This window comes from Pinus tabuliformis, chromosome 2_1, assembly GCF_031772625.1.
Source record: "Pinus tabuliformis cultivar Carrire ecotype Pingquan chromosome 2_1, CPIR1, whole genome shotgun sequence".
NCBI lineage: Eukaryota > Viridiplantae > Streptophyta > Pinopsida > Pinales > Pinaceae > Pinus > Pinus tabuliformis.
Window position 1 is genome coordinate 927,818,273 of NC_142299.1, and position 14,671 is coordinate 927,832,943.

Below are 14,671 nucleotides of genomic sequence, written 5' to 3' on the forward strand. Positions count from 1 at the left end.
CCATTGCTGTCGCCACCTCCATCGACACCCTCGCGTGGAGGCTCTAGTTCTGGTCGTCGGTCTGGGCGGGAGACTCCTAGAAGACCGCCAAGACCTACTTATACTCCGGGAGACTCTCGTGGCAAGGGCCACTTGTAGATTTATAGTTTACTTGTCTTTTTTAGTTTCTATTAGACTTGTCACTTTAGTTTTCATAACTGTTCAGTGTTGAGTTTTGAGTCCTTGACTCTTGACTCTTGACTCTTTCATATCATTATGACATTATGATATTTTTTGTAAACATTATATCACTGTGACAATGAAAATTTGAAGTTTGAAGTTGGGCCTTGGCAATTATAACTCATTGGTAATGATTGTGAATTATGAATATGATGCTTTGTGAAAGACTAAAGTTGTTTCATTTCATCTCATTATTCATGTTTCATTTTATAAATTTTTAACATTTCATATCATGTTAACAGTTACAAGTTAGGACTTAGAAATATCTTCGATATTACTTCTTGTAATGGTTAAACTTGGCTTACAAGTACAACTTGTTACTTTGGTGATCAATGATGATAAATGTTATTGAATTGAATGTTATTTTAATTTATTATTTTACTAAGGTTGATGACGATTATAATTTCTAGATGATTGATGTGATATGGTTCAATGATCAATTTATGTTTTTTTATGTTTTTTATGTCTATTTCATCATTCTACATGTTTTTGTTGACATATATGTATCAAAAATTAAAAAATATAAAAAATATATATATTTTTAAAAAATCGCTCCGGGATTCGCTCCCAAACCGGGAGCTTCTGAAAATGGTCGCTCCCGCTCCCGCTTCCGCTCCCGCTCCCCGCTCCCGCTCCCGCTCCCAAGTAACACTGGAATCAACCATGAATGAAAATCTTGACGACGATAATAAGAATATTTGGAAAGGAAAATAGGTACAGGATGAGCAAGAAAAGAAAGAAGGCAATAAGGTCCCAACAGTTATGCTTTCACGATTCGTAATGGATTGTGAGGAATCAGCTACTTCTTCTGTTAAATGACTCGAGTCAAGACGGTCTGTTAAACGACACACTATTCTGAACAATTTATCTTATCGACTCTTAGAAATTTGAAGATGAAGAGTCTATGCAACATTATATGACACAAGTCTACGATTGACAGACAGGTAGTTTGAACAAGATGGCAGTTTCATTACATGTTCAGGGGGAGAAGAATAGTTGAAGTATTACAGATTCAAGAAAGGAAGCCCTGACAAGCAATCTCAATGTGAAATTGGATCAAGACAATTTAACGATTATCGAGATATCTCAGCGGGATAAAGGAATATTCATATATCAAATCAAGTACATCAAGGAAATGCTTAAGAAATTCAAGATGGAATACTTCAAGCCTATCCTTACCCCCATGGTAATAGGTTACAAGAAGATTCATCAACGAATGAAGGTTGTATAGATCCATGATTGGTAGTCTCCTATATGTGATAGTCTCCCTACCAGAGTGATGCAGGTAGTTGGACAAGTAACATGATTCCAAGCAACACCAAAAGAATTTCATATTATTTCCGTCAAAATAATTCTTCAATATCTTAAGATCACAGCAGAATATGGTCTATGGTATCCCAAAGGAAATTATATAGTTATCCAAGTTTATACAGATGCAGATTCTGCAGGAAGTGTTGATGATCGTAAGAGTACCAGTGGAGTAGCATTCTATCTAGGTGGTTGTCTTGTTTCATGGTTACGTAAAATGTAGTCTTCAATCTCGTTATCCACAACAGAAGGAGAATATATAGCGGCACTAGCTTGTTGTACACAAGTTCTTTGGATGAAGCAAACTTTGCAAGATCTTCAAGTCAAGTTTGACTAGCCTATTCCCATATTTTGCGATAACACCAGCGCCATCAGTATCTCCAAGAATCTTGTGATGCATTCCAAAACAAAGCGCATTCCGATTAAATATCATTTCGTTAGAGAGTAGATAGCCAAAAAAAATATCAAGCTTGAGTATGTTGGCACAAAGGAACAAATTGCTGACATCTTTAGCAAACCATTACCTAGTGAAGCATTTGAGTATCTTCGCCAAAAGCTTGGGATTCTCCCAATTTTTCATTAGACTCTTTCTCTTATCTACTCGAGTAGAAAGGGGGAGTGGAGGTGTGTACAGGTCTGCAAGATGTCTGTTTGTCAAGGGGAGTTACCCTTTTCCATTAATGACAAAGGGGGAGAGAAGGCAGTAGGAAGAGGTGTCATGATCGCAGGGGGAGTAATTGTGTTGCCATCAATGCCAAAGGGTGAGATTGTTGATCAATGGTTGTCATTGATGTCAACTCAAGCAGCACCAGCGGCTACCCCAATCTTGCAAGGGAATTTTGACTTGAAAACTCATATTATTTTTTGTCAAATATCTTCTCGATGGATTCTACTCGTCGAGATGTTTCTGTTGATATATGGTACGCCTCCTAGTTCTTCACAGTTTGAGAGTTATTTACGTTTGAAGTTAGTAACCCTAGTTAGTGGGCCAAAACCCTATGGGGTTGTAGCATGGCACTTATAATTGGTTGTGGTCATTGAATAGTCAATAATTAATAATATTTTTTTCCTCCTAAAATCCCTCCAACGTTCACTTGTTGAGGACCCTCTCAACTCAAGACATTCATATAAATAATGACCCTCGTATCCTCCTCTAGTAGGGATTTTGTGGCTTAAAATAGGTCATCGTGGCATTTTCGCAATAACTTTTTTCTGCGAAGCTTCAGAAACTGAAATTAAAACCCATTTGATCTGAAATCTTGATGAACCTCGTGACCGAATGTCAGATCTTGGTTCGCTATGTTTTCGTAGATATGATCTGAGGAAGTTAGGGTTTTTGCAGGCTCCCAAATTCCATGTAAAACAGGTGATGTTGGGAAAATCGTCATAACTTTCTCTTTGAGAATTGGATTCAAATTTCGTAAATAGTCACAGAAAGAGGACGGACTGTGGTTTGTTGAGTAGGATTTTCAAGACCGAAGGTCACAATAGTGACACGTGGCACTTCGTACAAGTTCGCTCTAATGAACCAGGCTATAATCAGGTCATCATGGGAGATTGGGCATAACTCTTTCTTGAAGAATCCAATCTTGATTAGACCTGTGGGGTTGCAAAGAGGACTCAGAGGGCTACCACGGGATGAAATTTCAGACCCTGGAGATCCGAAATTACATAGATACAACAGATTCGATATTGAACTCCTAAAAGGCAAGAAAAGGCATGCAATCAAGGATCATTGCAATAAGGACCACACATCAACAGTCAAGGGTAAGTCTCCTGCAACAAGGTATGTATGATTAGTGTTTACATTTTAATTTTGAGTATCAGCTCTGACATATGTTTTTGCAGAACAACATAAGTATATATAGGATCTCGGTTATATCTCTATTTCTCTATATGTCACAGTTAGTTTTGATACCACATTTCAGATGTCCTATTCTTGATACTACACATTTGATGCTACACCAAGTATGCTAAATCTATATGGTGTTGTGAGTTCATGTTACTTGTCTTGTCCTAGTTGATAGAATGGTCTTTGTTGTTGTACTTAGAACTTGGTTCATCACAAGTCTAGGGTTTGTCATCAGTTTCTATTGTATATATCTTTAGCTCAGTTTTGGATAGTCTTACATAGAGTCTAGGCCTATATCAAGAGTGGGAGTCTTTGTCTACTGCTGCAACAAGTCAACAACAAAAGTGACGAGAACATTTTAGGTGCGCATTGTAATTTTAATTTGTATTTATTAATTATTATGCACTTACATGTGTTTTGCAGCCAGAGGTAAGTTGAAGGGTATTTTGTCTTTTCCTTTTGAGATTGGGTTTCGTTGGGAAAATTTGCATGCAGGTAGAAGAAGATTCAAGGACAACATCAAGAGAGCATTCAAGAGGTGAAGTATCAAATGAAAGGAAGCATTGTAGCGGGACATTCTTTAAAGACATGACAACCATCCGTATATTGTGAATAAGTGTCAAGGCCAAGAGTCATCATTGTAAAGTTGTAAAAGAGTCATTTGTAGAAGTGTCATCATTGGAAGAGTCATTATTGTAAAAGAATCAATCTACCTAGAGTCGAAAAGGCATTGTTGGGAGGCATAGGAGTCTCTGTTGGGATGATGTCATGGTTGGGTTGCAGGGCATAGTGTGATTGGGTGTTTAGTCAAAATCATTGTAAATCATATTGTATCATGGATCATTGTCCCTGGTATGGGAATCCACACTCTTGTCTCATTTCATTCATTATAGGGTGGCAGGGAGGTTCTAGGTAGGTGCATGAAGTCGCCTACAGGTTGGAGCTTGTGAACACTTCAGGGTGGTCGGTTGGTCTAGGGTGTTGGGGTATCCATTCAGTTGATTGCTAAAGAAACCAAGGCGTTGGGGCGTCCTTCCAGTGGGAGCTGGAGAAGAATGCTTTTCTGGAATTCTAGGAAGTTGTTTCTTTCATTTCAGTTGAGCTTAAGATTAAAGAATTTATTAGAAAAGCATTCGGTGGCTTTTGACCTGGTGGGGGTTTTCCACCTAAAATTTTTGTGCCTATCGTTTTCTTTTATTTACTGTTATTACTGCATAAACATTAATAATAATTGAAGATTAACTAATGCTCTGAAAAGATTTAAAAGTGTTAATTGCTAAGGAATACTGATTCACCCCCCCCCCCCCCCCCCCCCCCCCTTAGTATTTTCCAACAGGTAGAGCTTAGGCTAGGCATTTGTCCACGCACTTTAAATTGTCCTAGCCAAATCTTTTGCATTTTACATTTTCTTTCATTTGTGGCTATATATTCTTTTCTTTCTTTCAACTGCATCAACCTCTTAAAGGAAAAGTTTTGATGCCTTTATTCAAAGATGAGGATAAAATGGTGCTAGTACCAGTGACAAATGACAATCAACCCAAGGAATGGGAATGGATGCAAGGGACTAATGGAAGGTGATATTTATGAATTACCTTGGGCATGCTATTTCGATCAATGCCTCCTATATGTGCCCCTCTTGGACAAGTGGGAAGGAAAGGCCTCAGGGGAGGTTACATTGGACTAGGGGCAAGGGGATAACCTCCTAGATGAATCATGGGAACAAGGATATAATCAAGAGCGGTTAATCATCCAGCGCAAGCTGTGATTCATATTAGAGTGCCCTTAATATTAAATGAAAGCACATGATAATAGAAATGGTCAATGTACTTTATAATAGATGACACAGCTTCCCTCAAGTAGTATGCTAGGTGGGAGAAAGCGTTGATTGGACATATGTGGAGATCTTTAAAACCTAGCTATTTGTGGATCATCATAGGGTTGCGGACTATTAGGCTGATCAATTAGGAGAAAAATTGGGTGGGTAACATTATTTAGGGGAATGGTCAAAATATGAATTTGAAAATGGAATTTTCATGACAAAACCCATGTGTATGCAACTATAACTATGAGTGAGGGTGGCAAGGCAAAAAAAAAGAGAAATACCTTTGAGGGAAGGATAGCAAAAGGGGGTGGAGATGTTGTGAGGCAACATGATGCAAAAGAGGAAGATGAGTAAGACAAGGCAATATTGAATGTTCAAGTTGAAGCATGTTCACAATCCCCTTCAGGTTCCCTTGTTATGATGGAAAATTGAGTAATACAAATCAATCAAGTAATTTATAAGCATGAGAGGTCCTATTAATTCCAAAGTGAAATGGAAGAGAAGAGTTGTAGTGAAATTTTGCCCCATGAAAGGAATGCAGGCTTGTGGATGTTTATGGAATAAGGGAACATAGTTATGGTGCTTTCCTTAACACTTTCATTACGCACTTGTGCTACTTATCACTAAAAGTGGATTTATATCAAGAGAAAGTGTGGGAAGTAGAGTCACAACAGGAAAAATGGATCAAGTGAAGTGAGGAGATGGGAGAACATGAGCAGGTAGAAAGGATAGGACTATTTGAAAAGTCAACTTATTTATGAAGGTCAAGGGATGCAGAAGAAATTAAAGAAGAATTCAAGAGGAGTTATGATGTTAGTATTGACAATGACTTCAACGACGTTGATACCAAATAAAGAACTAAATACTTAAGTAGATAAAATTGATAGCCAACCTACTACTTGAGTGATATGCTCAAGGATAAAGGAAGGGTTTAGAGATAAATGTGTTTGCAAGTCTTCTATCATGAAGTCTGTTTGACTTCTGGTGACTTACATGCAACTGATTAGATTGTTCTGCATTTGAGAGGTAATTACTTTATGGATCATGAGTTATGTTTTGAAATTATTATAAAGTCTTCATTCCAGTGTTTTCATTGGGAAGACCTTGTTAGCTGAATAAATGGTTGCTTGTTAAACGCCATGTACATAAGACCTGTTACCCACATAAGTGGGTAACCCTATAGGAGAAAACTTTTCTCCTACATTTGACAACTAGTTGGTCAGCCAGATAGCCAACAGCCCTTGCTAGCCACCATTAACTGATGATATGCCATATATCTTTTCCCCTTGCATTGGCCATGTGCTTCTCACCCATTTGGCATTAGAACTTGGACAATGGTGGGTTGCCATTCAAAAGGTACTTTGATAATTTTGCAATTGGGTGCTTATATATGTTTGTTTTTGGGCATTTAATATGGATTATAGGGTGACCTGGAAGATTGATATAATTTGACCATGATCTTGTTCTCTCACCTTACTTTGGGGGTTAATCTTTGATCCTAGTCCAATGGGACCTCCCTTAAGGCCCTTTGGGTATAGGAGGGGCACTACTTGGGAAGCCCTGATTGAGATAGTGTAGTTCCATCATCCCGTATGTCATAAATAACATTTTCCATCTTACATTACAAGCCCATATCTCACCTCCATTCTTCAGGTACAACTTGTCATTGGTTCTATTGGATTTGACACTCATATGTCCACATACCTGGGTAGGGGCTTAAAACTTTTCCCTGGGAGGTTGATGTAGGTAAAAGAAACTAAAAGAGCATATCATGGCCATAATAAAATAAAAGAGAGAAAAATCAAAATGCAAAAGGTGGTCAGGGACATAAAGTTTAGCACGTGGGAAAAAGTCTAGCATGAGATCTACCTCACTCATGTGGCCATCACCCGATACTTGAGCACATGTTGCTCCATTACATCAAAAAAAGGAACCCTTGCATGTCCCAACCTTGATGAGCAATAAATTGATTCATCTTAAAGGGGTAATATAATTGCTCCATCATTCAAAGAAAGATGTAATCCTTGAGCTATAAGCAATAATACAAGGAAAAAAAATCAAGAAGTAAAAGGCGCACAAGAGGGGTGGAAAAACAAAGGCCAAGTTGGTAACTCACGCATCCATGAATGCTCCCTCCTCACATCTAAACACTCAAGATGTTGACACCCTCATCAATTGGTTCCTCTAGCTGTGGCACTTGGCCATGAGGTCGTATCCCCTCCATTACCATCATTACTATTCACTAACACCTATCAATTGAAGGGATGACTAGGGAAATGTTACTTCCCTTAGGGTTTGGAAGCACCTAATAGGGTTGACCTTTAACCACCCCTACCTAGGGAGAAAACATCTTTGCGAGATCAGGGTCCTAATTTTGGAAGGGGATCCTTGTTTGAAGTATTAAATCTCCCTTAACATTCAAGTTTGGTTCGTTCAAATGCATTATTTATCTTGGTCCTTAATGATTGGTTGCTTTCACTAGAATCCTTGTTGTTCTTGTCATGTGGTTCAACAACCCAGGTCTTGGGAACCTACTCCATAGGTACCTAGGCTCTCTAGAGAAGTACATTGGCACAAACAGGTGAAGCATTGAGACTCTTGGGTCTCCTAGTAGCATCATTAGATGACATGTCCCAGAGCAAGTCCAACACCCAGGACGTTGGTTGACTTTGTCCCATTTTTTATGATTCTTTAGGATGACATAGTTGGACCCAACATGCCCCCAGGTTGGCCTTGACACAACTTGATGGGAAACAACTAATTCATAGCCTAGATGAGGATGGTATTCCATTGAGAGACTAGGGAGGGCTTGTTGCAACTAAGAACCCCCTATTGTTGGAGTAGAGGAGATCACTTTAGGCAATTGGAGATGCATGGAGACCACTTTGTGGCACCTCAACTAGATCTTGGGGCCCCACGAGAGGAAATGAGGTGAATTTGAGGGCCAACCCTCAAATCATGGACTTGACATGCTTCTACACCATCTTGGACACCTCACCACCTTTGTACATGGCATTTGGAGCACTCACATTAGATGATGTGATCCCTAGAGAGCTTATGGTTCACACGTTTGGGATTATTAGAGCATATTTTAATAAAGCTAGTGGGTTGGCTTGTAATCCAAGTACATTTTATCATCTAACTTGTTTTTAGGGGCTTTGTAGGCTAATTATTAGTCATACACATATAAATAGATGAGAGACTCATTTGTATTGGATAATCATCACATATGACTATTTCAGCCCTTTTGGAGAATTTTGGCCTTCTTGAATTCTTGTGGAGACCTAACTCTATGGTGTACTTTTGCTATTTGGAGTTATTTCTTTGGTCTTGGCGATGTTATTTTTGAATAATAAAGTCTTGTACATGCATTCTATCTTGTAAGTGTGCCTTGGATTTGATAAATTTTTATTCTTGTGTCTAATGTATGGAATGATTTATTATCTAGGGTTTCTATTGTGCTATTTATTGTTGAAAATCAATGTATGGAATCTAGATGATAGCATTGTATGCATTACTCATTAGTAGAATGCGAATGGCAATCCCCTTGGTGAGTTTTTAAACCAGGGCTCCCAAGTCATTTTGTTCCCTCACAAAAGTAATAGTTAGGATTTTGAAAGCTAGGGCTTCATTATTCCCTTACTCCTTAACAAGATTTAGTAAAATTTTCACTCCCATAGACTCCATCATCCCAGGGACTAGACACTAGCCTTGTCACGCTGGTGATCATCCATCAAATTCACCATAAATTTGATTTTCTCTCTCATCTGATTTTTGGCCCCTCAAGGTCAAGCTGCTAGCTAGGGCTAGGGCACGAATAGACCTAGTGTTGAAGTTTTGGTGTGTGTAAGGATTCAACATTGGGAGTGTTGGTTGTCTCAAAATCAACCTCTTTTAATGGCCAAGCCATCCATTTCAATGCTAAATTCTTTTGCCCTACGTAGACCTTGCCCTAGGAAAACCCTAGTTTTCCCCGAGCTTCAACTTGGGGCTTGTTGAAGGCTTGTTGTTCCATTGGTTGCTGATATTCATTGTTTGGAAGCCTTTTCTTTGCCTATCGACTCTAGGTTAATCCATTTGGTTTGCTATCTCTCAAGCCCTAGGTCATTTGTGCCCTAAATAAGCCTTATTAGAGGATGTGAATTGCCCTATTACACTTGTGAGCCTTGTTCTTAGAAAGAGTTGTCCTCTATAAGCCTTTCTTGTCACCTTGAACCTTGAAATTGATATATCCTTAGGTGACCTATCTAAAGGGAAGCCTCCATAGTGGTGAAAGTCCACAAAAGAGCAGGAGGTGGTGGCTATGGTGACAATGGGCCACACCTCATTGTTGTCCCTTGGTCTAGTGTTTTTTCCCTTGTAGGTTCTCCTCTTACAAGACCTGCTAGATTTTGAGGCAACAAGACCTCAAAGTGTATGAAAGGTCCCATTTTCAAGGTTCTTCACATGTGAGACTGATCGTTTGTACATATGTAAAACTGTTGGGTTGGATAAGAGCATAATGCCATTCTTTGTGTTCTCATGGGTATGGTTGTTTGGTTCTATTTGTCAGGTGTGCCCAGACATATCTACTCTTTTATTCTTATTTCATTGGCATAACTCACTTGTAACTTTTGGTGAAAACTTGCTCTTCAAATAAATCTCTATACATTGCAATGTTTTCTCCCAAACCATATTCAGAAACTTGTAGCTATGAATTTTGAGATAACCTGTGGTTTAAATTCATGCTTGGTTTAAGGAGTGTACTTGGAGGCCAAAGGACAGTGAAGCACGAGTCACTTGATAAGTTGATATTCAAATAGGCCATGAAACCTATATGTTTATGATTCACTGACTTCTTTTGTATGCTATTTTACTGCTAATTATGGTATTGTATTTCAATGCTTTCAATGATTATATAGGTTATAGGGACTGCATTATCTTAATAAATCATTGTAGATGTATGCTTTATTTGGAGATCTGATAGAAGTAGAACCTTGAAGGCATAAAAAATAAAAAAATACTTGTGATTCCATTCAATTGAAGCAAAATTAGTGAAGGCTTCAAAGTTCAAACTTTAAAGTACTAGTTATTCTGATCAATTTCCACTTGAAACTTCGATGAATTGATTATATGAATCTGAATGTTTTAGATTAGCCAGAAGCACCCTGCCAGTATTTTGAAAATGAAGCAAACTGGGGAAGAACTTCAGTTGGAATCTGTGGATGCAACTTCTGGTGACACCAAGGGTATTGATACTCAGCCCTTTGTGACTTTGAAAGAGTTGAACAAGGAAAAGTTTGCAGAGTATTGGTGAGAACTCTAGATACGTGAGCGTTCTGTACTTTAGCATGCATTATGAGTTGCACTTTTGATTTCATCACCGCTCTACAGGATGCTTTTAATAGAGAGAGACCTTCCTAGAGTTCATGCCAAATATGTGGAGGGTTGTTTGCAAAGACACCATCTTAGGAAAAAAATAGAGAAAGAAATTTTGGAGCGGCAGGAGCTTTTCTTGTACAAGGTATGCTTGGCAATGTTTCTGTAACTTAAATACTATTTGCATGTCTAGTTGATGTTGCATTGTTAGGTTTGTCATCAAATATCTCTCACATTAGCCACAATAATCTATTATAATTTGAAATTGAAATTAACCTATAAGTTTAGGATAATATTTATGAATTAAATTTTTCACGTTTGGATTACTTTCTACTCATGCAGAGGATGTATAAGAGAGGGGGATCATGTGGTATATTAACAGAATCTACAGATGGATTTGTTTATGTATTCCAAGGAGTGATTTCCCAACTCGTGATCTTATATCATAATTTTCTGAGGCATTTTATATCATTCAGTTATTGAACATGATAAAATATATGACATGGCCATTCCTTGTTCATCATTGAGTTATTGAAGATGATAAAAACATGTGTAGTCTGATCTAATTTTTATTCTGATAGTTGGTAGAAGTTAGAACACATTAACACTTAACAACAACAAAAGTATATTCCAGTGTAGTAGGATTAGTGGATCAGATTCCTGCTAAGTTTTTGTTAAGTAGTCTAGCATCAGGCTTCTTAAAATTGAAATCAATTTGATTCCTATCTGTGGGAATTTCTTCAGGCAAGATGTGAGGAGAAGGCACTTGAGTCAAAATGTAATAAAAAAGAGATGGCACATTACAGCGAGGAAACTAGTTTTCTAGTTACTAATCTGCCAGGTTACACTATTGCCAAAGCTAATTTAGTGGGACAATCAGATCTTCAAATTGCACAGCCTCATTCTGGGTCAAATATTCAACATGGTTCTAGCTCAAAAAGTGGCAACTCATCTGATAAAGAAGAGCTATTCGCAGAGCATGCCTTGGCAATTGATTCTTTTCCAGTTGAGAAATCAAATATGTGCTGGAGTCCTAGCTTGGACATGACATCAGAAACTTCTATACCTCAAAATATTAAATCTGAAAAGGATGGCAATTTTATGTTAAAATTGGAGAATCCACATCTTGGTGTTATTTTTTCTCCTGAGTTGGGGATGCGAGGAAATTCAGGTTTTACTTCTGACCAACCAGTTTCTAGAGATGACAGTGTGTCTTCAGTTAAAGAAACATGGTCTTCTGCTCATTTTGATTCTCAAGAATTTCATTTATATGATATGGCAGGCTCAACTGTTAAGGAAAGTGATCACTTTCTAGAGAGGAAAAGACCCAGCTCCTGGACACCACCAAAGCTTTTAGAGGAGACATTTGATAATGATTCTATCAGAGGACATGTTATGAGAATTGGTCCAGAAAAGAAAGCACGATTTGATCTTGAAAAGGCAGGCACATCGCAAGATGTTGTACGTCAGCAAATTCATACTTCTCCAGGTGCGGATCAACTAGCCAAAAGTCAAAGGCATTCTTTTTTTGTGAGTCCTGATGAGAAGGGTGGTATGGAGAGTTATGTGCTTCATCTAAGCCATCCTTTGAGTTCAGAAAAGCCTACAGGAGAACTGGAACTGCATCCATTCAAGGAAAGAGAGGTTTTCCCAGATACACAGATTCTGTCTCTAGGAATGGGTGACAGATCTACACAAGGCTCAGATTTGTCATTAGAGAAGCCACAGCAGCCTGTCAAAGATGATCATCCTTTCAAATTGCAAATTCAAAGGTTTGAATGCCAACAAATGAGAAATGCTTTACAGCCCCACATTTTGGATCAATTGATTAAAGAAGTCACGATGCAAAACATGCAGTCAGATGAGGCTCATTCATTGTTTGTTTCTTCACCCCATGATATTCAGGCAAAGAAAAGAAAGCACAGTATTCACCAAGAGATCAACCAGACTGGGCTGGACCATTCTCTGCCATCTGAACCAATAAAAGGGCAAACTCTGCATGGATTCCAACATCCATCTTGTTTAACACAAGAGTTACAGTTTCTTACCGACGACAAATCTACAGAAAAGAAATCCCAATTACAAAAAAGGGAGATAATCCAATCTGGTTTCAATGGACATCTTCAAGAGCCAAGGATTTTCAATCAGAATCAACATCATGAGAACCAATCTTATTTATTTCAGTGTTCACAGAAGAATCAGTCTTTGCAGCATTCAGGCCAACAATATGATTTCCCCCCTGGCCTCACTTCAGGAATGGTCCCCAGTTGGCCTGGTCCTTTACAGATTGCACCTTGTCGACCTCTCCCTGCTACAGCCAATGCACAGTTTCACCCACAGCCTGGTAATTTGGATAACACTGACAATCATTTTTATGCTAGTTTGTGCCCTGAATTTATGCATAGAAAGTCTATAACAGGTCAGTGTTCTGCAGGTAATAATGATGAAAGGAAATTATTTGATCCACTACCTCAATCGGACAGGCTGCCACAAAGTACATATGGAATCTTGAACCACATTCAAAATGGAATTACGAAAACCTATCCAAATAGCAGTTCATCTAGTGGTAACAATTGCCGTGGCCAAGATGATTGGGTTCAACACCAAAATTCACAGCGTAATCCACAATATAGCTATCATCCACAGGAGCCAGGTTCAGCTTATAGAGCTGGTCATATTCCTTGGATAAACATAACTCCTACATTGTATGCGAACTCCCAAATTGCTCATCTTAGGCAGCAGAGCTGTATGCCAGATTTTAAAGGAGGGGAGCATATTTAAAGTCTCTTTGGATTCTGTAAGACTTGATTGTTTCCATGGTTCCAACATTAAGGATCCTGGATTTCATATGGATAGAAGAATAGACCAGTGCAGTTTACACTTGCCCTTGAGGCAGATTCTTTGCTACGTTCATCTGATATAACTTCCCTTTAAAGACTAATCTGCTGGCCAATTTCAGAAACCTTGTCATTAGTTTGCAACTTTTACATGTTAAGGCTGCTATAAAGATCATTTACTGATACAGTATTTTTGCAAAATTGATTTCATTCAGGATAAACAGTTATTAAGATTTGTATTTCAGACATGCTCTAGGCTATAATGGACCTGTCTGTGTTGCACTTTTAGCCCAATTTCCACTTTATTTATGGAGGAAAAGTCCTGTCCAATTGTAAAGTTTATAAGAGCTTTGAAATTGTACATTACAAATTTACATTAATGACTGAAGAAATATTACCACTCAATCACTCAACTGAAATCCTTATTTTTGGGTTACTGCAGGATAAAATGGTAAAGTAATTGATTGTGCAGTTCAGCTATTTTGGATGAGATATGTATGAGTTATAATTAAATTTTGGAATATTCCTCTCTGGGCCATCTTGATCTACTTTCGTAAATCCTGTACGAGATATTGTTCGCAATTGTATAGTGTTGTGTATCAGCACAGTTTTTGTATGATTTGTACTTCGGGGGTCACTCTGGCATCCTCTTCTTCACCATGAAATTGACTAAATAAAGTTTAAAGTTGCCTCTTAGTGTCAAAAAGAGATATCATTGCATTCTTTTCTCCACAGCATATTAGAACCTAGTTTGCATTGACAAGATGTTTCTGTCAGCATGGAAGAAAACAATTCACAGTTGTACTATAAAACAAAAAGGATTTACTGTGAAATAAATGCTAATTACAGTCCTTCTCACCAATTTTACAAAACTGTGGCTTTTGGGCTTCAGACTTTTCAAAGTATTCCGTATCAACATAGGTTTTCTGTGATTGTATTTGAGGGTCTCTGCTGTATCACCTTTCTGACCATGAAATTGGGTAAATAAATTTTAATGCTGCCTCATTATCAGAAAGAAATATTACTGCATTGTTTTCTCCTGTGCATATTAAAACCTAGTTATCATGCGTAAGCTTTTATATCATCAAAGGAAAATGCATGCAATTGTATTTTTTTAAACTGAAAATTATATTATTTATATATTACATAAAATCTGTGGAACTGCTTACGGCCAAATGAATCTCAGATGAAGCACTTCACTTATTGTACAAAACAGCACTTTAAACCAGTTTTAAAAGAAGGTTGGATTTAATGGTGGAATGGCTATAGCCTGGA

At 38.0% G+C, this 14,671-nt stretch overlaps 1 protein-coding gene across 5 annotated transcripts in view; it reads left to right on the top strand.

Annotated features, from left to right (window-relative positions):
- LOC149203691 (nuclear factor kappa-B-binding protein) overlaps positions 1–13,799 on the top strand; it is a 385,195-nt gene extending 371,396 nt beyond the window's left edge. For 2 of the 5 annotated variants that reach the window (XM_089403527.1, XM_089403526.1), the window contains exons 9-12: positions 10,333–10,493; positions 10,575–10,704; positions 11,304–12,903; positions 12,979–13,799. In XM_089403527.1, the coding sequence (XP_089259653.1) occupies positions 10,333–10,493; positions 10,575–10,704; positions 11,304–12,903; positions 12,979–13,340 (2,253 nt within the window). In that variant the 3' untranslated portion in view covers positions 13,341–13,799. The remainder of the gene's footprint in view (positions 1–10,332; positions 10,494–10,574; positions 10,705–11,303; positions 12,904–12,978) is intronic. The other 3 variants (XM_089403529.1, XM_089403528.1, XM_089403530.1) reach the window with 3 other exon arrangements.
- The last annotated feature ends 872 nt before the right edge of the window (positions 13,800–14,671 follow it).